Below are 23,774 nucleotides of genomic sequence, written 5' to 3'. Positions count from 1 at the left end.
TTCACCTCAAATAATTGAACAATTTCAAAACTTGTTTTATGAAAAAATAAGATTGGTCTCAGATTTGGACAAGAATATTGAGTACAATTCATAAACAGAATATGGAAACATACAATGCATTTATTCGGGAATTAAGGAATGCCAGCTTGAGTATAAAACAAATGTCTAACTGGACATCTCATCCCCACCCCACCCCATCAATTTTTATTTATGAAGTGTGGATAACTGTGAGCACAATAACTGCGTGCAAATTCAATACAAATTCAATAATTCAATATAAAAATGTATGTTGACTGTTGATAATGATATTCACAAGTTATTTTTTTGCGGACACATTGAGACAGCCTTCGCCAGTCCAAGGGAAAAATAGTGTAGCTCCGCCTCTGCATCTCTCTCTGTCTTTCAATTCCTTGCCTGCCCAATTTTGCAGTCATTTACCTTCGATTATGACTGACTTCTTTTCAGGGGTTCGGTGAGGCAGTATTGTACTAAACACTATACTGAGCTACTAATTATAACGTAAATTATTTAACGAAATAATGAACAATACAGTAGTTTCAAATACGGAGAGGCAACATGGGTAAGAACATTACTTCGCTGTGCAATTTTAATTTAATGTTTCGAGACGGAAATGTTTTCCCACGTTCGTCCGTCTCGCGTTTCCTGGGAACGCTTTTCGGCGGGTTATGTTAAACAGCAAAGCGTTAAAGTAACTGTCAAGTAAATCAATATCCGGTTAGGCATTTCAATATAAGAGTTTAACCGAACTCTGTAAACGTGACTGTTATGATTGAACGTGCTTGTGAATTTTCTGAATGTTATTATTAAAAACTGTAGTAGTGCTCTATATGTTTAATATTTAATTGAAAAATAATGGTATCTGTGGAAAGTACATAATACTTCTTACTTTGAAGCTCTCGCTCCAAGTGTGGTCGATTTGTTTTAGGTTTTTTTACGTCTTATCGCGAGCTTGATTAACTTTGGCAAAATGGCGTTGCTAGTAATGGGCGGTTGAATGCATTTCTGCGATATACACAGTGACATATATTCGCATTTTACACCATACGGAACGTGAGACTCGGATATAATGGCGACGCTTGATCAAAAATCACCCAACGTGCTTCTCCAGAGCCTCTGCTGTAGAGTTACGGGGAAAAGCGAAGGTACATTGGCACAACTCGAATCAGAACCTCATTCAAATTTATGACTATGTCGCCGCATAACCGAGATGTTCACTTACTCTGAATGTTTGTTTGTAATCTTTGTCAACATTCGGTACATTAATTTGATCGCTTCTCTGTCAGATGACACACTTTCTGACAACATTCTAGTCATTTCCCAATGCATACGTTGGGTGTCCCGTTGTCCGAATGATGAAATACGTCAGAATATTACGGTCACTCATTATTATTAGTGGTAGTAGCATTAGTATTATTTATATGCTACATGTCTTAAGGTGATTATGCGTTTCATAGGTTTTCTTAGTAGGGAAACCCTTAAAATAAATTTAGCCGGTTCCATGCCACGACACCATGGCTTGCATGCAGGCAAGTGGAACGTTTGCATTATTCGAGCAGATCGGCAACTATAAATGTCAATGACATGTAAACATAAACAGGCAAACGATTCCAGCGTTATATTTTCAGGAGCGAACAATGTGACTATACGGTAAAAGTCTTTTGTGACTAATTCGTCACTATTTATTTATCTGGTCAGCTGAAGTTGCCCAACAGTTCCAGTATGCAGTGCGAGTCATTGGCAGTAACTACGCTCCCACTATTGAACGGGATGAATTCCTGGTGACGGAGAAGATCAAGAAGGAATGTAAGTCGAGGTTTCCCCAAAACTATCTGTAAATAACATCACAGCAGTGTTACTCATTTTAGCTTCAGTGTCTAGTCTCTAACGCTGTCAAGTGTTTTTTGAGAAGTACGAAAGCTTTTTATGTTGCACTCTACAGAAAATGCTGAAACACTATCAGAGTAAATTCCCAGCCGTCCCATTAAAGTTGCCTGCGTTGTACCATTAGTTGGAAAACAATCAATCAAAGCTCTCATGTAAAAATAGCACTCCATTTACAGCATGACATGTTTATTGAGCACAGATTGTCTGGCAAACTTTGAGGTGATGTTGTATTGCATGTCGTCACTGGCACTTTCTAAAATTACGCAGAGTTTCAGCAGATTTGTAAATGAAGAACAAAGTGAAACAGCCAGTTTGCAGCCATGTTTACCGCTTCAGTTATTAACTTGTTTTCTTACTCTACAGTGCTGAAGCAGCGACGAGAGGCCGATGCTGCTCTCTTCTCAGAGCTGCATAGAAAACTGCAGACACAGGTTAGTACTGTCTACTGGCACATTCCCATATACCAGCGGTGCTCATTCGGTAGATCCAGATCTACCGGTAGATCTAAGACAGGTCCCAAGTAGATCCGAGGGGTGTCGAGGAGAAAAAAAAACAAACAACCATTTGTGTGTCTTTGTACATGTTAATAATATATATTTTTTGTGGTGATGTACACTGCACCCTAATCATCTTATCAGTCTAATTTTCACCCAAAAATATTTAAAAATAAAATAAAGCAGGTAAAACTAGAATCTATGGTGGCATGTGATTATGTCACCGGAAGTTATTAGCTCTCAGCAGGCTGCAATTACAGCTTGTGATCAGAACTGTTGCGCTCTATCTTTCATCGTCATTATTCTCATTTAGAGTTTGTTTCGTGTACAATTCACAGAGGGCACGAGCAAAGAAGAGGAATCTAGGAGGGCCGAGGGAAGCACTTTAAAACAGTACGTGTGAGCTACGATAGTCAACAGGCTGCAAAAGTGCGTCGCATGCCTCAGTTTCAGGCTGTTTCTTATCAGGGCGTGCATGTGTGTGCGTGTGTGTGTGTACGTGCGCGCGCGCGTGCCGGTAAGGGTAGATCCCGGGAGGTTAGTTGATCGAAAAGTAGATCTTCGATCCAAAAAGTTTGAGCACCCCTGCCATATACTGTACAATCGGGGTGCCACAAGCGATTATTTTGATAGTCACTAAAAGTGGTCAGTATCAATCGACTAATTAGAGCAGGGGTGCCCAACCTTTTTTGACCGAAGATATACAGTAGTTTTTGATCAACCAACCTCCCGCGATTGACCTGCTACCTACCGCACGCGTGCGCATACACTCGCACTTACATATACACTTACACACACATGCAATGATGAGCATCAGCCATAATAATAATAATAATACATTTTATTTATAAGCACCTTTCAAGACACCCAAGGACACTCTTTCGTGGCGTCGATCAGCCAAATCCATGATATCAGTCAGTAATTGAACACGGATTCCAGTTTTCTCCAAGTTGTTGACCATCCTGCTGTGACGCTCCAAACCCGCAACAGTTTGTGGTTGAGCACAGTCTGAGTCTGAGTGTTGGACATCCGCTTTATGCTATCCTTAGACCGGCAGCCTCGTCCAATAGAGCCGCTCCCGTCGGTTGAATTTTCGATAGGTCAGGAAACTGCTCACACCAAACAGCAGCATACCTGTTATCGGAAGGCCGAAAATGTAGATGTCGTCCAAATCCTCAACGGACAGTGTTGACAGGCACACCATTCTCCGCTTCCTCCAAGGATCTAGGGTGTACCCACCAGCAAAAGTCCCCGAAGGGCAAGTAGGCTCCGCACTGCCTGCTCTTCTCATCGAGAAAATGTTGTCGATGGCATCAAGAGACCAGCCAACCAATTCCATGTTTGTTTTTAGGATGAAAATACGACAGGAGGCTAGGAAAAGTCAGACAAAAGACAGCACAAGGACTGAGTGACGAGCAAAGAAGGCTGGGGGTGGGGTGGGGGACAGCGCAGAAAGCAAAAGCGTCCGCCTTCGTCGAGAGCCAAGCAAGAAGCCAAGCAACCATAACGGTCCCTAAGCTGAACGAAACAGAAAATAAAGTAATCACAAGAGTTTGTGGGTTTGTTGAAAGGAAATCATTGCCAACCTTGGTTGAGACCTGACGCGGAGGCATGGGACGCACCTTTGCGGCGTGTTAACTATTGTAGCTCACGTGTACCGTTTTCAAATGGTTCTCTCGGCCCTCCAGATTCCCATTCTTTTCCAGTACCCTCTGTGAATTGTACATGAAACTCTGAATGCGAATAATAACAACAAGAAAAGAGAGAGCGCAACAGCTCTGATCACAAGCTGCAATTGCAGACTGCTGACCACTAACAACTTGCGGTGATGCAGGTCACGGACCAACATACAGTGCCCTCCATAAGTATTGGCACCCCTGGTTGAGATGTGTTTTTTAGCTTCCAATTATTTTATTTTTTTTCTAAATAATATGGGACCTTAATGGAAAAAAAGAGAAAAATCCAACCTTCAATACAAGTGCATTTATTCAGTGGGGAAAAAATCCCACATAAAGAAATAATTATTTGACATCAAATAATGTGTGTCACAATTATTAGCACCCCTGGTGTTAATATTTTGTACAACCCCCTTTTGCCAACAAAACAGCACCTAATCTTCTCCTATAATGTTTCACAAGATGGGAAAAGACAGAAAGAGGGATCTTCAGCCATTCCTCTTTGCAGAATCTCTCTAAATCATCCAGAGACCTGGGTCCTCTCCTCTGTACTCTCCTCTTCAGCTCACCCCACAGGTTCTCAATGGGGTTGAGGTCAGGGGACTGAGATGGCCATGGGAGGAGCTTGATTTTGTGTCTGGTGAACCATTTCTGTGTAGATTTGGCCATATGTTTAGGGTCATTGTCTTGCTGAAAGACCCAGTGACGACCCAGCTTCAGCTTTCGGGCAGAGGGCAACAGATTTTGATTTAAAATGTCCTGGTATTTCAAAGCATTCATGATGCCATGCACCCTAACAAGGTTCCCAGGGCCTTTGGAAGCGAAACAGCCCCACAGCATCACTGACCCACCCCCATACTTCACAGTGGGTATGAGGTGCTTTTCAGCATGCGCATCTTTCGTGGTACGCCAGACCCACTTAGAGTGTTTGTTGCCAAAAAGCTCAATCTTGGTCTCATCTGACCAAAGCACACGGTCCCAGTTGAAGCCCCAATACCGCTTGGCGAACTCCAGACGCTTGCGTTTATGATTGTGAGTGAGGAAAGGTTTTCTCCGTGCATGCCTCCCAAACAGCTTGTTGGCGTGTAGACAGCGCCTGATGGTTGATTTGGAGACTTTGTGACCCCAGGATGCTACCATTTGTTGTAATTCTGTAACAGTGAGCTTTGGAGATCTTTTGATTTCTCTTACCATCCTCCTCACTGTGCGTGGTGGCAAAATAAACTTGGCTCCTCGTCCAGGCTTGTTTACCACTGTTCCAGTTGTTTTGAACTTCTTAATTATTCCTCTCACAGTGGATATGGGCAGCTGCAGTTGAGTGGCAATCTTCTTGTAGCCTCTGCCTGACCTGTGAAGGTCGACGCACATCTGCCTCACTTGTATGCTGTGTTCCTTTGTCTTTCCCATGTTTAAGAGTGGATAAGAGAAATGGCCTCGGTGTCACGTCATATTTATACCCCAGGGAGACAGGAAGTGATGAATTACTAATTAAATGTTCCTACATACTCTGGTAAACTTTGTAAACTACTGTAGAAATGACAGAAATGCTTCAATTATATTTATTTCCTGGGAATTGTTAAGGGTGCCAATAATTGTGGAACAGGTGATTTGATGTCAAATAATTATTTCTTTATGTGGGATTTTTTCCCCACTGAATAAATGCACTTGTATTGAAGGTTGGATTTTTCTCTTTTTTTCCATTAAGGTCCCATATTATTTAGAAAAAAAATAAAATAATTGGAAGCTAAAAAACACATCTCAACCAGGGGTGCCAATAATTATGGAGGGCACTGTAGGTTAAAGGTGACTTTTAAATTAATTTTATTTTGAAAATACCTTTTGAGAAAGGGAGAATGATAGGCTGCTCAGGTTGTTATTTTTTTGTTTGATTGTTTGTATTTCCCCTCTACACCCCTCGCGATCGACTTGGGACCAGTCTGTGAGCTACCGGTCGATCACGATCGACATCTTGGGCACCCCTGGATTAGAGCACAGCCGTCAAACTCAGGTCCTGGAGAGCAGTGTTCAGACTTGTAGGATGCCTTGTAGTCTGAACATGGCATTTTGATGAATATTGCGGATGTAGAAAATGAGTTAAGCAGAAAAATCCACTTGTTTTCGCCCATAATATGGCACAAAGTGTGATTCCCAAGGTCCCAGGTTAAACAGGGACAGTGCTGGGCGATTTGGAAAAAGTCTTCAATCACATTACAGGCCATTTTATATCACCACATACCATGATGTATTTTCAGTTATTCCGTGAATCTTGCTATCGCTAGCTGAGGCGACGGTGTCCCGCCTCAACCTACCGACTACCCAGCTGCAAGTGACATAAGCATTCCAGTGAAACTTGTTGAGACGGTCTTATGATTCTCAGTTTTGCTGCTCTTTGTGTTTTGGCAAGGCTCACAGCAAAAACTGCAATAGTTGTATATTTGAATGCATACCCAGCACGGGTACAGGGCTTTTTATTTTATTTTTTGTAAATAGTTAATAATTATGGAGTTTTTTTATTGTTAATTTATTCCTTCCCAATGCAGTAGAAATTATTTGCATTCACCTTGTTATTTATTGATTATCAGTGACAGTAATTTTGCGTTGTAGGTTTATGGAAATATGGCGAAATGCCTGCAAAACAAACACACTCCCTATTCTAAAACTACAAAAAAAAGCAATTCGAATTATTAATAGATCAAAATATACAGAACCCACAAATCCACTATGTATCAAATTAAATACGATGAAATTTTATGACCTGGTTGACTTTAAAATCACCCAATTAATGTAAAAGGCACACAATAACATGCTCTGCCAAAACATTCTGAAGTTTTTCGAAATTCGAGAAAGCAGCTACTATTTAAGAGGTACCAACTAATTCAAAAAACTCAAAACAAGAACAAACATCAAGCAAAGAAGTGTATCTCTCAAAGGTGTTAATCTGTGGAATAATTTCGAAACGGACCTGAAAATGAGTAAATCGCTTGGTGAGTTCAAAAACAAATTAAAAAAAATAGTACAAACAACCTACATCAATCAGAGTTAAAATGATAAATTCTAAACATTAAATATAATGATAAATCAGAACTAAGTTGATAAATAGAGAAAGGTATTGAAATATCCATTAGGAATACAAGAGAAAATTGACACAAGAGTGCCCGGGTGTGGAACTAAAAGTTGTAAAAATATCACGGTTAAGGGTAAAGTAGGAGCCTTAATGGAGACTTCTTTCTTCTTACTTTTTTTCTTTTCTGATTGATATAAAAATGATTTATTAGATATAAACACATAACGGGGTAGGACTAGATAAGTTTTTTACTTCTTCCTACTCCCTTCAACATAATAACTGTGTTGAATGAAGACTGATTTCTTTCTTTTTACTATTTTATCTACCTTATTTTCTGTCAAATTATTACTGTATACTGTATGTTTTATGTTCAACTAGCTGGTTCGCCGCCCTCCGGGCAGCTCATCAGCTAGTTCCTGCGGAAGGCTGGTAAGGTGGTGGTTCGCCGCCCTCCGGGCGGCTCATCAGCTAGTTCCTGCGGAAGGCTGGTAAGGTGGGCCTTCGGCCCACAAAAGTGTTGTTGCTTGGTTCAACTTTTTGTTCATCTTCATTGCTTATCGCGAAAATAAAGAGATGTTTAGCTCTACTAAATAACTAACAATTTCATTGCAATGCTTGTGGGTAGACAACATTTTTTCGCTAAGATGCCCGCGCGATCGTAGTGAGCCACTGCCTGAGCGGCGCAGTGGCGGCGCGGAGCGGCGCGGTGAAGTAGGTACGTTTTGAAAAGGGACAGACGGAAGGACAGACCGCGTGCGGGACGACGCGCAATATATATATAGATAAACAAACCAAACCAAACCAATGTACGGCAGGGGTGTCCATTACGTCGATCCTGATCGACCGGTAGATAGACAGGTCCCAAGTAGATCCGAGGAGTGTCGAGGAAAAAAAACAAACAAACAACCATTTGTGTGTCTTTGTACATGTTAGTACAGTGCACTCCGCTTAATAGAACACCATTGGGCCGAAGCGCTTCTGTTCTACTAAGCGGAGTTTCTATTAACCGGAGACACTTTATTAGGTACACCTTCAGACACGTCAACGACCAAGTTATGCGCGCAGAAAAACCCCTGCTGACGAGTTAGAAGAGATATTTCGACTGTGGACGTCCATATCTTTAATCAAACAACAAAACAACAACTTTAATCAACTTCAGTCATCTCAAATCACGAGAAAAATTTCGTTACTTTTGTCTGGAAACAGGAGTCCGTAATTTTGCGGTTGACTTCCCTCTCAATGCACTGGATAAGAGGGAAGTCCTGGAAACCGCGGGCGTACCTTCTGAGAATCCGGCAATGCATCGTATCGTCTGAGTATGTCCTTCTTATCCGCAGGTGATAGCCCTCGTCTCTTGAATGAAGTTGAAGCCATTGTGACGTGCGTGTGTCTATGTGTGGAGTGATGCGTGCTACCTGTTACTGTATACGGCTAGAACTACCGCGTTTTCTCGCGATAGTGGTACAGTATCGCGATAGCTACACTTCGAAAACCACTAGTTTACAATGTTCATTGCTTACGGCCTGTTCTATAAAGCGGAGATCTGTTCTACTAAGCGGAGTATCTTTATAGGAAATTGCATTAGGCAAATCCGTTCCAGAGCCTTTTGCTCTATTAAGCGGATTACTCTATTAACCGGTGTTCTATTAAGCGGAGTGCACTGTAATATATTAATGTACACTGCACCCTAATCATCCCATCAGTCTCATTTTCACAAAAAATATATATATATTTAAAAAATAAAATAAAGCAGGTAAATCTTGAATTTACGGTAGCGCGCGATTACGTCACCGGACGTTGTTAGTGCTCAGCAGTCTGCAATTGCAGCTTGTGATCATAGCTGTTGCGCTCTATCTTTTCAGAATCAGAATCATCTTTATTGGCCAAGTATGTAGAACACACAAGGAATTTGTCTCCGGTATAACACGCTGCACTAGTATCATCGTAAACAACAAAATCATTGAACCATTTTAGAGTAACCAGTAGTTTTGTAGTACCATTTTGTAGTACAAGAAGAGTGACTACGTCAGTGACTGTTTAAGGAGATAATGGCTAGGGGGAAGAAGCTGTTATCGTCATTATTCTCATTCAGAGTTTGCTTCGTGTGCAATTCGCAGAGGGCACGGGCAAAGAATAGGAATCTAGGAGGGCCCAGGGAAGCACTTTAAAACGGTACGTGTGAGCTACGATAGTCAACAGGCTGCAAAAGTGCGTCCCATGCCTCCGTTTCAGGCTGTTTCTCATCATGGCGTGCATGTGTGTGTGTGTGTGTGTGCGCGCGTGCGTGCGTGCGCGCGCGCGCGTGCGTCCCGGTAAGGGGAAATCCCGGGTGGTTAGTTGATCGAAAAGTAGATCTTCTGTCCAAAAAGTTTGGGCACCCCTGATGTACGGTGACTGTGTACAAGGGTGACACAAAAAAGCGGAGATTTTTAACAATCCAATAAAACCAAGAGTGATGGAAGAAAAATACTTTATTCATAGTAGTTAAAACCTTAAAACATGCCAATTAAGAAACAATTGTGTCTTCTTTTTTTAATTAGTACATCCTTTAGATTTCGCCCTCCTGTACAAATACAATATTGAATTCTATTGTTAAGCTTCCTCAATGACCGCATTGTAATTTGAAATCTGATTTTCTTAGGTGAACACAAAAGCCTTCCCTAAAAGCCCCCCCGCCCCCACACACACACACACACGCATGCAGGAATGCTGTCGCGCAGCAGGTGTGTCCCGAGAAGAAAGACATCTTTAATACCGCGAGTCGGTCAGCGAGTAAAATGACCAGATTGAAGAAATCACGGGTAATGGACATGCCCAGCTGCAGCAGAAGACGAAAGAATTTGAATTATTTTCATGAGCACTGGTTGCGACCACGGACATGCAGGACACAGCGCAACTGCTCATTTTTATTCGTAGAGTTAGTGCAAACTTTGAGATGTGCGAGGAGCTGGTAGCCCTCCAAAGTTTCAAAGGGACGACGACGAGGGAGGATATTTTCGGCAAAGTGCACCAAACTATGGCAGAGTTAGACCTGGACCGGTCAAAGCTGGCCAGCAACACAACTGACGGGGATCTGAGTATGGTGGGCGCATCTCGGGGTTCTAATAGGACGCATAAACCGGGAGATGGAAGAACGGGGTTTCAAATTCACTGCCTAATTCACCGCAAGCACTGTGCTCCAAATTATTAACTTGGGATTCTGTCATGAAGGTTGTGGTGTCATGCATAAACTTTATCAGAGCAAAGTTGATTATTATTTTTTTCGTAAATTGCGTAATTTATTTCTGGGCTTTTTTCTGTGAAGAACCCAGTGAGGGTTATTTAGTTTTTAGTTATTTCATTAATAGTGTTATTATTTATTTCCTGACTTTTGTTCGGTGAAAAATCCAGAAAAGGTTATTTGATTTTGTGTGGGTTTCTGGAAAACAATACTTTTTTATATTTAGGTACTCTTGCAGTCACACTTTTTCTGTTACAAACCAACCCCGGGCCCCCATCAGAGAAGCGAAAAGTTATGTGACCCTCACCGGAAAAAGGTTGGGGACCAAGTAGTCAGTTTTGTTTGTTGTTGCAGCAAGTTTATAGTTGGTTACTCGCCATTTGACAATCGTTTTGTCCAATTCAGCGGATTAAAGTCTGGGATGATATTGTAACTGTTCATTTGTTCATGCTTTTGAATATTTGTCTGTTATGTTTGACAGGGTGTACTGAAGCATCGCTGGTCTGTTCTCTACTTGCTACTTAGCCTCAATGAAGATCCCCGCAAGCCCTCCGGCAGGGTGCGACTACTTTTCTGGCTACTCTGCTCTTGTTGTTTCCACTGTTCAAGTCGAATAATAACAATACTGTCTCTCCTTCCAGGTTGGAAATTATGGGGCTCTTTTTGCCCAGGCTCTCCCGAGAGATGCCCATTCCACTCCGTTCTACTGCGCCCGGCCCCAGAGTCTGGCCCTTGGCTACGGGGAGAGGAGCAGCGGCTTGTCAGCCAGCATGGCCACCAGTGGGATCTCAAGTCTTGGAGTGTACGCACTTAACGGACCCACGCCAACACCGCAGTCACTTTTGGCCGGGTGAGACTTGTGCAGACAAATAACAGCTTTTTAATTTTTTTTTCATAGACACATGGATTAAAAGCCTTTTGTCATCTCATACTCAGATCACATTGATTTTACACTGGTCAACTTGAGTACAGTGCCGTGTAACGTTATTTGCCCCCCTCTCAAATTCTTTTTGCGCATTTTTCTCTCTTCAATGTTTGAGGAACATCAAACAAATGCAATGATTAGACCCCGGATCGGCAACCCTGGAGCTTTTTCAAAAATGTTTGAAAATGGAAAAAGTTGAGGGAGGAAAATATATTTTTTATTTTCATATGGTTTCTGTAGGAGGACAAATATGACACAAACATTCTTAACGTTTTCTAATGCTGTAAAAATGTATAGAATAAATATTACATTTCAACATTTCTGTCAATGAAGATTTGCATCATAGCCTGTGGCACACGTTTCTATAAGCAGGACTGGATGCCAGGCAGGTGGCTCTTGTTTAATTTTTTTTTTTTTAAACAGCGTTTCATGTCCAATTCCCCGAGGGTATTCATTTTAGCGGCCGTTTGGCTTTTGCTCATAATGGCATTCATGTGTAAGTATATGCGTATGCGAGCATGCGGTAACGGGTCGATCTCGGGAGGCTGGTTGATCGAAAAAGAGATCTTCGCTCAAAAAAGTTGGGCACGCCTGCTCTCCAGGATGCACTGCAGAGAAAAAAAACATTTAATCATGAAGGCTTATTGTGTATTTGTAGTCAACTTAGTCATTTTGATAGTAGGCTAATATAGCTAATATATATACATACAGCATGGGTTGCCTTCATTTTAAGGCTTTTAATTGTTTTGCGGCTCCAGACATATGTTTTTGTTTTTTTTTAGTCCAATATGGCTCTTTCAACATTTTGGGTTGTCGACCCCTGGGTTAGACAGAGACAAGATGAGATGCTCTGGTAGACTACAGAGTTACTTGTGAAGACCAACCAGTAAAAAAACACTCTTTTATGCTGCATGCACTTTTGTGGGATCAGAAGACTATTTCATGGTATTCATCCAAAGTAACAATGAAACAGTTACTGGTTGCTTTTAGCAAGCATTTCCTGAGCTTACCAAGTCTGCAATTGAAACCAAATTAATGGCAACTCTGATATTTGGGCGTTTCAGTCATCCTCCCCAGTCTGCAGCGGGAGTGGCTCCCCCTCCGGGGTCTCGACTGGCCTGGGCTCTTCCTGCAAGCTCTTCCCCCTCCTCAGCTCTGGGCCCCGCCACCATTCGGCCACCCCTTGGACCGTCGCATCCCAACACCAGAGCAGTTCGCCCTCGGCAGGATGGTGATGCCGCTGGTGGGTTCACATATGGGACAATTTGGATTAATTTCAGTGGACTCTGAGGTTGTTTTGTGCAGACAGTTTGATGAAAAGGAACCCGGTAGCCTTGGATGAGGTCTGACTCTGACGTCTCAAGATGGCACATTGAACCGCAACGCAAATGTAAATCCTCTGTGCTTATTGTTTTTTTATTTGGTCATCCTTTGTCTGCTGTAGGCGAGGTGAGCGAGGTGGCACTGGTGCGGGACATCCTCTATGTATTCCAGGGGATCGATGGCAAGTTCATCAAGATGAGCACCCAAGATAATTGTTACAGAATAGACACCAAGGTACTGTAAGTAAGATGAGCACAACACCACGAATCCAAGTGTAGTGCGTCACTGAGGCTGTCCCCACGAAAGTTTTCAATGATTGAAATTCTTTTGAGCAGATTTTGCGGTGTTGACAACCTGCACCCCTTAAAAGCCACACCATCCAGTACATGATTTGAGATGCAGACAATCTGGGTTGACCGTAAAGCAGCAACAGATCAATAGGGAGCTCTTTGGCAAAGAGCCACATTGACCTTGGCCGGTCTCTCCTCTGTGCTCATGGCGTTCATGTACAAACCCAATTCCAATCGATTTGGGACGTTGTGTTAAACATGCATAAAAACAGAATGCAATGATTTGGAAATCATGTTCAACCGAGAATTAATTGGATGCACTACAAAGACAAAATATGTCATGTTCAAACTGATAAATTTTATTATTTTTTTAGCAAGTAATCATTCACATTGAATTTTATTGCTGAAACGAGGTCCAAAGAAAGCTTGGACAGGTTGAAAAAAAGGAATGCTCAACCGGTTTGGACCATCTCACAAGTGAACAAAGGCAGTCAGGTAGGTGCCATGATAAGGTATAAAAGGAGCTTCCCTGAATTGCTCACTCATTCAGAAGCAAAGCCGGGGCGACGTTCAGCTCTTTGTGAGCATTGGCGTGAGAAAATCGTAAAACAGTTGAAGGACAATGTTCCTCGACGTGCAATTACAAGGGATTTAGAGATTTCAACATCAATGTCCATAATAACATCAAAAGGTTTGGAAGATCTGGAAAAATCACGCCATGGAAGCGACAAGGCCAAAAACCAACATTGAATGCCCGTGAACTTAATCCCTCAGGCAGCACTGCAACAAAAACTAACATCAACGCGGACAGAATGTCACCACATGGGCTGATGAAGACTTCAGAAAACTGATATTGCTAAATACAGTTCGGCGCAGCATCCGTAAGTGCAACTTAAAACTCTACTATGCAAACAAAAGTCATTTATCATCAACATGCAGAGGAACTACCATCTTCTCTGTGCCGAGCTCATCTAACATGGACTGATGCACAGTGGAGAAGTGTTGTGTGGGCCAACAAGTCCACATTTGAAATGTTCTATGTGTTATCCTCCAGGCAGAAGGAAAAAGAACCATCCGTGCTCTTATGGACGCAAGGTTCAAAAGCCAGCATCTGAGATGGTGTGGGGCTGTGTTAGTGCCAATGGCATGGGTAACTTACACCACTGTGAAAGTACCAAAATGCTGACTTTGTTGTAAAAGAGTGCAGGTACTTGACTGGCCTGCCTGCAGTCCAGACATGTCTCCCATTGAAAATGTGTGGCGCATTATGAAGCGTACAAAATACGACAACGGAGATCCTGGACTGTTGAACAGCTGAGGCTGGAAATCAAACAAGAATGGGAAAGAATTTAATTTTATCCATTTTAACATTCAATATCTTGGTTTTTTTTTTTTGTTCACGTGTACAATAAAATATAGGTTGAAAATGATTTGCAAATAGTTGTACTGTATTCTGTTTTAATGTTGAACACAACGTGCCACCTTCATTAAAACTGGGTTTGTCAAAGTATAAGATGTGAGCAAGCCATTTTGCGGCATTTATTGTTTTCTGTGTCTCGTGTTGCGCCTCACCAGGTGATGGTGAGCAAATCCCTGAGGGACACCAGCAGTAGACTTTCTGAGCTTGGCTGGCTCCACAATAAAGTCCGCAAGTACACAGACGCCAGGAGCCTCGACCGGGCTTTTGGACTCGTTGGCCAGGTGTGTTTTTGTAATGGTCATCCTTCACTTGCAGTTGACCTCCACACAAACCAAAGCAATTTGTCCAACGTCTTTCCTCCCCCTACGGCCCAGAGCTTCTGTGCATCGCTCCACCAGGAGCTGAAGGAATACTACAGACTCCTGTCTGTCCTCCACTCTCAGGTGTGAAAGCTGATTGGGATGCATATTTAGTGAACACTATTAGCTGACAAGCTGCTGTTTGCTGACCTGAATGTACATTTTAGATGCAGGTAGAGGATGACCAGGGAGTCAACGTGTGCACAGAGAACAATCTGACCCTCAGAAGACTCCTGGTCTGGATGTATGACCCCAAAGTCCGGCTCAAAACACTTGCCGCCCTCGTCGACTTCTGTCAAGGTAGCGTTGGCGTGTGGATTGTGCTGTGACTCGTTCCGATTTGGGTCTTTTTTAGTATGTCAGTTGGCATTGTGTTGGTGTCAGGCCGGAAAGGTGGGGAGCTGGCTTCAGCAGTGCACGCCTATGGGAAGACGGGAGACCCACAGATGAGGGCACTGGTGCAACACATCCTCAGCCTGGTGTCGCACCCCATCCTCAACTTCTTGTATCGGTGGATCTATGATGGAGAACTTGAAGACACTTACCATGAGGTGCATGCAGACACAACTGGAAAAGCAGACCGAGTTGTGCATGAACTAACTGCGCTTTTGTGTGTATGCTTGTTTGTAGTTCTTTGTGGCATCCGATCCAAATGTGAAAACCGATCGCTTGTGGCACGACAAGTATTCTCTCAGGAAGTCAATGATCCCCTCGTTCATCACCATGGACCAGGCTCGTAAGGTATACACACCCGTTGGTTTCAAATCCCCGTGCTGAGTTTTCATCCCCAGGCAGTTGTGTTGTCATCAGTCGCTTTGTCATTGACACCCCCTGCAGGTTCTGCTAATTGGTAAATCCATCAACTTCCTGCACCAGGTTTGTCATGACAGAACGCCACCAGGCAAAATCACACCAGCGTCCAAATCTACAGATACACCCAAAGATGGTAGGAGTTGTTCAGAGATCTTGATATTTATGTGTCGATACATTCCGGTGGGTGTAAACGATATGCTCTTACGGATCAATGTCCTTGCCTTCTCTACCAATGAGGCACACTCGGCTCATGACGCCATCCCAGCGATTTGCAGCTTTTGCCGTCTGTGTTGAAGGGTGTAACGTGTGCCTCACTAGTATTGCAGAACTTTGCCAAGACAAAACTGCTAACAAAAGAAGGGGTAAAACACACAGCAGAACTTTATCTGCTGCTGATGGGTTCTTCTGGTGCCTGTGGCCATCTCACGCAACCACATTAGTGGAGACGATCATGTTCACTTTGGGCTGCCGCTGTTGTGAAAGCGCTATATAAATCAGCATGTATTGTATTGTATTGTATTGAAAAGGTACCACTGTACTGATTACCTGGCTGATCTTCGACCCAGTTTTCTCCAGATTGTCGCTACATTTCTCCATTTTCTGTTATCTCTTCTATTATTTTCTTCTTTTTTCTTTCTTACCGCTATTTTTTGTTTTTCTTCTTCGTGCTACCGCTACTTTTATTTTTATTCTTTGTGACAGGGGTTTACTTTGGCCTGGGGAGATAAATTCAGCATTTGCTTTGATGATATATGGTGCCATCTAGCATCGTGGATGGGTATCATGTTTCGACCCCGAATATAAGACGAACCTTATTTCTTTCTTATTTCAATGCAAAAAACACTGTCTTGTATTCGGGCCAATACGGTACTTCTTTGACAGCGTCAATCAACACTGAGCAATATTCTCCTATTTTGGAGGGCGATCTAATCAGTGACCGCGAGTGAATGTGTGCAACGGTTTGCGCATGTGTTTGAGGCACTGAAAACAACAACCCAGCCTTCTCTCTTGTAGCAGCAGAACTCCTGTCAGACCTGGAGGGGGCATTTCAGGAGAAGATTGACGCCGCCTACTTTGACACCAGTAAATACCTGCTGGATGTCCTCAACCGGAACTACCTGCTGCTGGAGCACCTGCAAGCCATGAGGAGATACCTGCTGTTGGGCCAGGGGGACTTTATCAGACACCTCATGGATTTGCTCAAGTAAGTAGTGCTTGCTTTTTTCCTGCTTCCTCTGAATAATAAAGGAGCCATTAAGTGGGATGAATTTGGACAGCTGCAATTTTTCAAGTTCTTGCATTTCCCCCCGTCCCCCAGACCAGAGCTGGCGAGACCTGCCACCACTTTGTACCAGCACAACCTGACAGGTATCTTAGAGACTGCCGTCAGAGCGACCAACGCCCAGTATGACAACGTGGAGATCCTCAAGCGGCTGGATGTGCGATTGCTGGAGGTGTCTCCTGGCGATACTGGCTGGGATGTATTCAGTCTAGACTACCATGTTGATGGACCAATTGCTACGGTAAACACGTTCACGCGGTTGTTCACAGTTAAGTTGGTTGTGTTTCTGGCTTTTGTGTTCATAAAGCTGTGCACAACAGGTGTTTACTAGGGAATGTATGGGCCATTACCTGCGTGTTTTCAACTTCCTGTGGAGGGCCAAGAGAATGGAGTACATATTAACCGATATCTGGAAAGGACAGATGTGCAACGCCAAGCTGCTCAAAACTATGCCTGGTTTGTAAACACCATAGAAGTGGTTGAATAATTGCATTATTTACGAAGTTGATCTATGGCACTCACTTCCGTTCCAGAGTTGTCGGGCGTGCTGCATCAGTGTCACATCCTGGCGTCCGAGATGGTCCACTTCATCCATCAGATGCAGTACTACATCACCTTTGAGGTCAGGCCCTTAGTGAGGCTATTGCAGTCACGTCATTAAAAGGGTATTTTAAATCAAGATGTACTGAGCTGTGACCGTTATTAATAGGGCGGAGGCTTTCCATTGCAACCTTGTCTTCGTAGGTGCTGGAGTGTTCCTGGGATGAATTATGGAATAAAGTCCAGCAAGCACAGGACCTCGATCACATTATTGCTGCGCATGAAGTCTTCCTCGACACCATCATCTCTCGGTGTCTGCTGGACAGTAACAGCAGGGTAATATATATAATACCGCAGTACTGTATGTGGAATGTGTGACGTTGCTAAAATTAGTCACACTTGATTTCTACCCATCTCTTGAAGTCTCTTCTGAACCAACTGAGGGCCATCTTTGACCAAATTATCGAGTTCCAGAATGCTCAGGACTCCCTGTACCGCTCTGCGCTGGAGGAACTAGCCCTCCAGTTACAGTTTGAGGAGAAGAAGCAGCAGAACGAGGAGGAGGTGAGACGGCCAAGAGAGAGAGAAACCACTGAAAAGCTGCTCCGCGCGCTGACCAGGAACCTTGGTGTGTTTTTCAGGGTCTGTGGAGGGTGACGGCCGAACAGGAAGCGGAGGAGAAGAAGAGGATTCGAGAGTTTCAGGAAACTATACCAAAGATGTGCTCCCAACTCCGGATCCTCACACACTTTTACCAGGTTGCAGGCTTTCCCATATGTTGCTCCCAACTGCTTGTCCGTTCCCTTTGTCATTTTCTCTGTGCCTTCTGCTCTTCTCAGAGTATTGTCCAGCAGTTCCTGGTGCTGCTGACCACCAGCTCAGATGAGAGTCTTCGCTTCCTCAGCTTCAGACTTGACTTCAATGAACACTACAGGTACGGCTGAGCCCATAAATGGACGCAGCACTTCCGCAGACTGAGGAATCAACAACATACGCCTACTACTACCATTTTTGTACTCAGGGCCAGAGAACCAAGGCTGCGAGCATCAATCGGAGGCACACGGGGGCGACGGATGTCCAACGTCTGACCTCCAGTTACTGGAACATTTTGTGTGACATGGCCCACCAGACAACCAGCACGTCATTCCAAGATAATGTCATGCCTTGGTGGAGCTCTCTTGCGGTGCACTCAACCATTTGGATTTAAGTGGAAGCCAACTGATGACAGCTGAGTGCAAGTCAGCTCCCGGAATCTCAAACAGCCTTACTGATGATGAGAACATTTCTTATGCCCCAACACACGTGTCCTGTGTATATGTGCATGTATGTTACATGTATGCCTTATTGTTTCTCAATGTAGTTATTGGAGCGGTTTTGAAGACAAATGTATCAAATCATTTTTGTTACAGTTGTGCATTTTGACAAATCAGGTTGTCGCTGTGGTGACAAGTAGCAGCTTGTTGGTCAGACCTAACAGTGTTGGGTAACACTTCAATACATACTGGAGGTACAGGAGTTGCACTAAGACATTGTCGGGAGTCATCACGACAGACTCCAAACGCCAATGCAATCAGATGTGCTCGGATTGAACGTGAAGAGAGGACCTTCTAGTTCCATTTTGTATGTGCAAACGTGGAGGGAAAATATTGATGAACTCATGTTTGTATGGAATTTTTAAAATATACGTTTATTCCACAATGAATGAAAAGACTACTTTGAGTGTGAGTGTCCTTTGTGGCAATATACCCGGTAAGTTAAAGGTCAGCTAATAATTAACTTTACCTCGGATCAGAAAATTCTCATGTCAAGTTCTGCTTGATTGGTTATCTTAGTTTTTATTTTAATGCCTAAACTCTGGTATTTTAAAACTGATTGGTGCCACGTGTGATAAGTGATGTGGCGCTGAAGTTGGCTGTGCTTTGACTCTGTCCTTTACATTGCACATCATGTAATGTGACCTGAAAACAGAATAGAACTGAAGCAACGCACTGTGCGTTCAATAAAATAATGTGTTTTTTTCTTTGGGCTCTATTCATCATTCCTGGCACCTCACTTGGGACAAAATTAAACATCAGCTTAGGCCGAATCATTAATGATGATATTTTTGTTCATCAGAACAACTGATATAAAATCGATAACATGGATGAAATCTCATGCTTTCCATAACGTGCACATTAATGTATGCCGCGGTGTTCTTCGAGCAACAGTTGCACATCTTACCGAATGTCAATGCTGCACTCAAAACGCCACCAGAGGGAGTTGTGGTTTCTCCTAACCGCCTCACACACATACTCGGCAATAAAAATGAAAACCTGTTGGCCGACTTCTGGCATTCTGTTGGATTTATTATTGTTTAGTAATCATACATTCACGTATTATTCGGTTGATTCTCGTGTCGTCATTTTATGCTCGCAATGAAGAATGCTTCTGCCTGTCAGTATAGTTTGATTTTGCTTGCAAAGAAGAACGCTTATGCTTGCAATCATTAGTTGGCTTTGCCTGCAATGAAGAACGCTTATGCTTTCAATAAAGATTTATCCTTTATTATTTACTCACATCTATAATCATTATATGTTCTTCATTATGTGCTCACTTTTGCTTGCTGTACCGTGTGAGAAGTTAGGGTCGCAACCACCTTTCCGAGGACGTGGCTGGGAAGAGATAACTGTTAAGACTAAACAGCGAGCAAGGCTGAACCGTGAATGGAGACATCAACACCAGCTGCAACGGGATGTTTATGTCTATTTGCACACATGTACGTAAATTGCACTCACATACACACACATAGTCAAACAAGTTCAGTGTGTGTTCAACAGCCCCCACCCTTTAGGTTGGACACACCTATGTAGTAGCTTTTCCCAATAAATGAGGAGGTGAAGGGGGAGATCGTTAGGGTTACGTGTGGAGAACTGAAACCGAACGCTTCTCCTCGTTCCCTCCTGGTACCAGAATCGAGTCTCCTGTCTCCTCCTTTTGGTTATTCTTGAGTGTCAATTTGGACCAACCTGACACATTCCGAAGTGGACTTGGGAGGACACGCACCTTGTGTGGCAATAACGTATGAAGTGAAAAGAATCCGAGCAACATACATTTCGGATAGTTCAGTGGTTGGGTGTTTAAAATCTTTTTTTTTTTTTTAAAGCAACGCCTGAAAATAACGGTGCCGTCAAGTCGACAGCTGATATTTAATGGCATTTTCTGTAGCAGACGTTTTTTTCTGAGAATCTTATCAAACAGGCGTATTGCTCTTTTTGGATGAGCTGACTCGGGCACAACAGTCTCATAGTTTCATACTTTGTAGACAAAAAAAATCTACGCATACAAAATGTCACATTTCGGTTTTTCGGTCTGGGCAGCAGGTGGCAGGAGCGGTCTCCCTAGCACACCTGCTGGCAATCATTAATCAATAGAGACACTATTTAAGGACTCCTACGTTCTACACCGGTTGTGGGAGTATTGTTTATGGCATTGCTCACCTCATTGCTCACCTCATTGCTCATTGACTAGTGGCTTTTGACCTCGTCGTGTTTTCGCGTGTAGTCTCGGTACCAAGTTTGTGTGTAAGTACCATTTTGTTTTGATGATCTGGCTTTTCATGCGTGTACAAAGTGTTACGTTGTTTTTCGTTCGTAATTTGTGGGCTTTACTTTCCTTTTCTTGCTCTTTTGTGCAAGCACCTTTTGTTAGTCGTTTTTGATTTACCTCCTGGTCCTCATTGTGGACCAGCGCTTTATGTTCTCGCTTATTTTCGGTTCGATTTGGACATTAAATTGTCTTTACATCGGAGACCTTGTTTTTGTCTACGTTTTTTGGATCCCCCTCCCCAACTCGGTTTACCCGAGTACGTAACATAAAATGCCACAATTTAGTGAGATGTGTTTAGTAGTGATGGGTCCATGAGGCCTCATGAGGCGTGTCGACACACTGACACACTGTGTTGATACTGTGTCACTGACCACTGCCACCTGCTGGACCTTCAAGATCCCTGCAGCCAACCCACTTAACAGACTGAACTGACAAATTGTTTTGTATATTGAACATATAAAATATACAATTCGGTAATAAATTGGCAAAAGGTGAAGGTAAGATATAAAAAAAGGAAAAGAAAATAGTCATCATCACATATGTGTTCAAAGGAGTAGAAAGAAGCAAAAAACCTACCCCGAGTCCTACCCCTTCTTATACAGTATATGAATTGATCATTTTTCTAAATAGGAAAGAAAGTCTAAATATCAACAAATGCTTTTACCCTTATGTATGCTGTACTAATACATTTTTACATTAGGTTTGTATATACAGTACATACTCTTTAGAGCACATGTATATGTCGATTTTCTCATATTCATAATGGATGCTACATTTCATTAATATATTAAATAATCTCATCAATGTATTTCTGATGTATTGCTATATTTCATGAGTGTATCGAATTTATCAACTTAATTCTGATTTGTGTAGTTGTCTTGTACTACTCTCAAATTCATTTTTAATCTCAGCAAGAGAGTTCCTCATTTTACTGGTCCGTTTCAGAATCATTCCACAGATTTACACCTATTACAGATACACTCCTTTGTGTGATGTTCGTTCGTGTTTTGGATTTTTTTGTATAGATTAGTACCCCCTAAATTATGACAACTTTCTCAAATTTTAAAAAGCTTCTGGATCTTTTGGGAAAGGTTATTATTGTGTGCTTTGTACATTAATTGGCCGATTTTGAAGTCAATCAGGTCATGAGATTTCATTGTTTAATTTGATAAACAGTGGATTTGTGGGTTCCGTCCATTTGGAGCCAGTGATTGTTCCGATTGCTTTGTATTGTAGTTTTAAAAGTGTTTCACTGGCATTTCCCCATATTCCCACACAATAGGTCAAATATGGAAGTAATAAAAGTATAAGGTGTACAAGGATCTCTTATTCAGCACATCCTTAGTTTTTGGGAGGATCCCTATGGTTTGGGATATTTTTCTTTTATTATCTATTATGTAGCTGCCAGTACGGTTTTGCATCTACAACTGTTCCAAAACATTTTCATAAGGTCATTCATCGATTTGATGATGAAGTGTATACAATATCCTTCACATCCATGCATTCATTTTGCAACATTCAATGTGTTCAAATAATGTGAATATCATTTGAATGAAGATGCTTGTGGGCTTTCATTTCACAAATTTTTATTGAGAAAAATACGATGCTCCAATGTTTTAAACTTCAGCCTGTTGCGTCTTTTACAAGCGATTTCTCCTGCTGTGGAGAACACACGCTCACAAGGGACGGATGAGGCTGGCGTACAAAGGAACTCCTTTGGGAGGTGGGAGAGGTTTGGGAAAGAAGTGTGTTGGTCCTTCCAGTACAGCTGCTTCCTGGAACCTTGATTGTCAAACATGGAGTGGAGAGTCAACCAATAATAATTACTGAATGTCAATTAAATCATCAACATAGCAACCGTGAAAAGATGAGTGAACGTTTGTATACCTGGCGTAATACTGGGTGTATCGCGAACTTCATTCTCATGCTTGGCCCGATAATGCCTCAGCATGGTGGAGGTGCTTCTGTTGGTGTATGACAATTCGACCCGGCAAATTCGACATTTCACCTGTAATGAAATGTGAATAAGAACTAAGAGTTACCTTGAAATGTATTCGGATTAGAATGGTACAACACATGTCAATAATCTGAGAGGCACTCGGCGAGTGCCTCTCGCCGAGAGGCTCTCGGCGACAGAAGGCGATTTGAATAAATAAATAATACCTTATTCTCCGGGACATCAAAATGGTCCCACACGGCGGATGATTTGCGTCTCTGCTCCATAATCGGCAAGGAAGGCAAGGCACGAACACGAAGTCTGCACTGACACGAACTTCGACAAGCCAGCGTGAGTGAGGTCTGGCTTGTTTCGGCAAGTGGCATTGTGTCGCCAAACCCACTTCCTTATAAACACTGTGCGGCGGGCTTTTGCTGCGTCAACGCCCTCTGCACTGAGTCGACGCCCCCTGGACTAAGTGGCGCAGCCTGTACTGTGCCAAGCAGCCGATGCAGTCTAAACTGCACCGGTGCAGTTCACGTGTCAATTAGCAGCCTGGACTGTGTCAACGCAGCCGGTGTGTCAATTAGAAGCCTGGACTGTGTCAACGCAGCCGGTGTGTCAATTAGAAGCCTGGACTGTGTCAATGCAGTTCACGTGTCAATCACGTGACGTAATGAAGCAGCACATGCATCGACACGTGGTTTGCTCTGTGAGCCGGCGCATGTGTCAATGCATCGGTGTCGCTGGACCCATCACTATTTAATATAAAAAAATAACACGACATTAAGATAAGTCTTTTCTAAACATTTCCAACATCAATTTGACCAATAACTTGTACACGTATTCAGTAGTTATCCATCTATCCATACTTTTCTGATCCTCTTTATCCTCACAAGGGTTGCTGCGGATCGTGTTGGAGCTGATCCCAGTTGTCTTCGG

General features: G+C 42.8%; 2 protein-coding genes and 1 long non-coding RNA gene across 3 annotated transcripts in view; 2 read left to right on the top strand and 1 right to left on the bottom strand.

Annotated features, from left to right (window-relative positions):
- Window positions 1-961: 961 nt before the first annotated feature.
- On the top strand, window positions 962-19,330 carry tubgcp3 (tubulin, gamma complex associated protein 3). Its single transcript, XM_052057605.1, has 22 exons — window positions 962-1,163; window positions 1,717-1,824; window positions 2,269-2,336; window positions 10,841-10,918; window positions 11,001-11,209; window positions 12,349-12,527; window positions 12,729-12,841; window positions 14,473-14,598; window positions 14,692-14,760; window positions 14,844-14,976; window positions 15,061-15,227; window positions 15,307-15,417; window positions 15,514-15,622; window positions 16,504-16,693; window positions 16,808-17,012; window positions 17,092-17,227; window positions 17,305-17,393; window positions 17,516-17,647; window positions 17,735-17,875; window positions 17,953-18,069; window positions 18,151-18,245; window positions 18,333-19,330. Exons 1-22 carry the CDS (start codon window positions 1,088-1,090, stop codon window positions 18,397-18,399), a joined length of 2,718 nt encoding a protein of 905 aa, XP_051913565.1. The 5' UTR covers window positions 962-1,087; the 3' UTR covers window positions 18,400-19,330.
- cdadc1 (cytidine and dCMP deaminase domain containing 1) overlaps window positions 12,603-23,774 on the top strand; it is a 123,379-nt gene continuing 112,207 nt past the window's right edge. The window contains exon 1 of the mRNA XM_052057617.1: window positions 12,603-12,612. The gene's annotated coding sequence lies outside the window, so the exon portion shown is untranslated. The remainder of the gene's footprint in view (window positions 12,613-23,774) is intronic.
- On the bottom strand, window positions 22,619-23,588 carry LOC127595811 (uncharacterized). Its single transcript, XR_007961334.1, has 3 exons — window positions 23,060-23,588; window positions 22,784-22,904; window positions 22,619-22,678 (listed from the first exon to the last, which is right to left on the bottom strand). It is a non-coding gene; the product is annotated as an uncharacterized LOC127595811 (long non-coding RNA).

Source organism: Hippocampus zosterae, chromosome 2, assembly GCF_025434085.1.
Source record: "Hippocampus zosterae strain Florida chromosome 2, ASM2543408v3, whole genome shotgun sequence".
In the NCBI taxonomy this organism is placed as follows: domain Eukaryota; kingdom Metazoa; phylum Chordata; class Actinopteri; order Syngnathiformes; family Syngnathidae; genus Hippocampus; species Hippocampus zosterae.
This window is presented reverse-complemented; position numbering and strand designations above follow the sequence as displayed.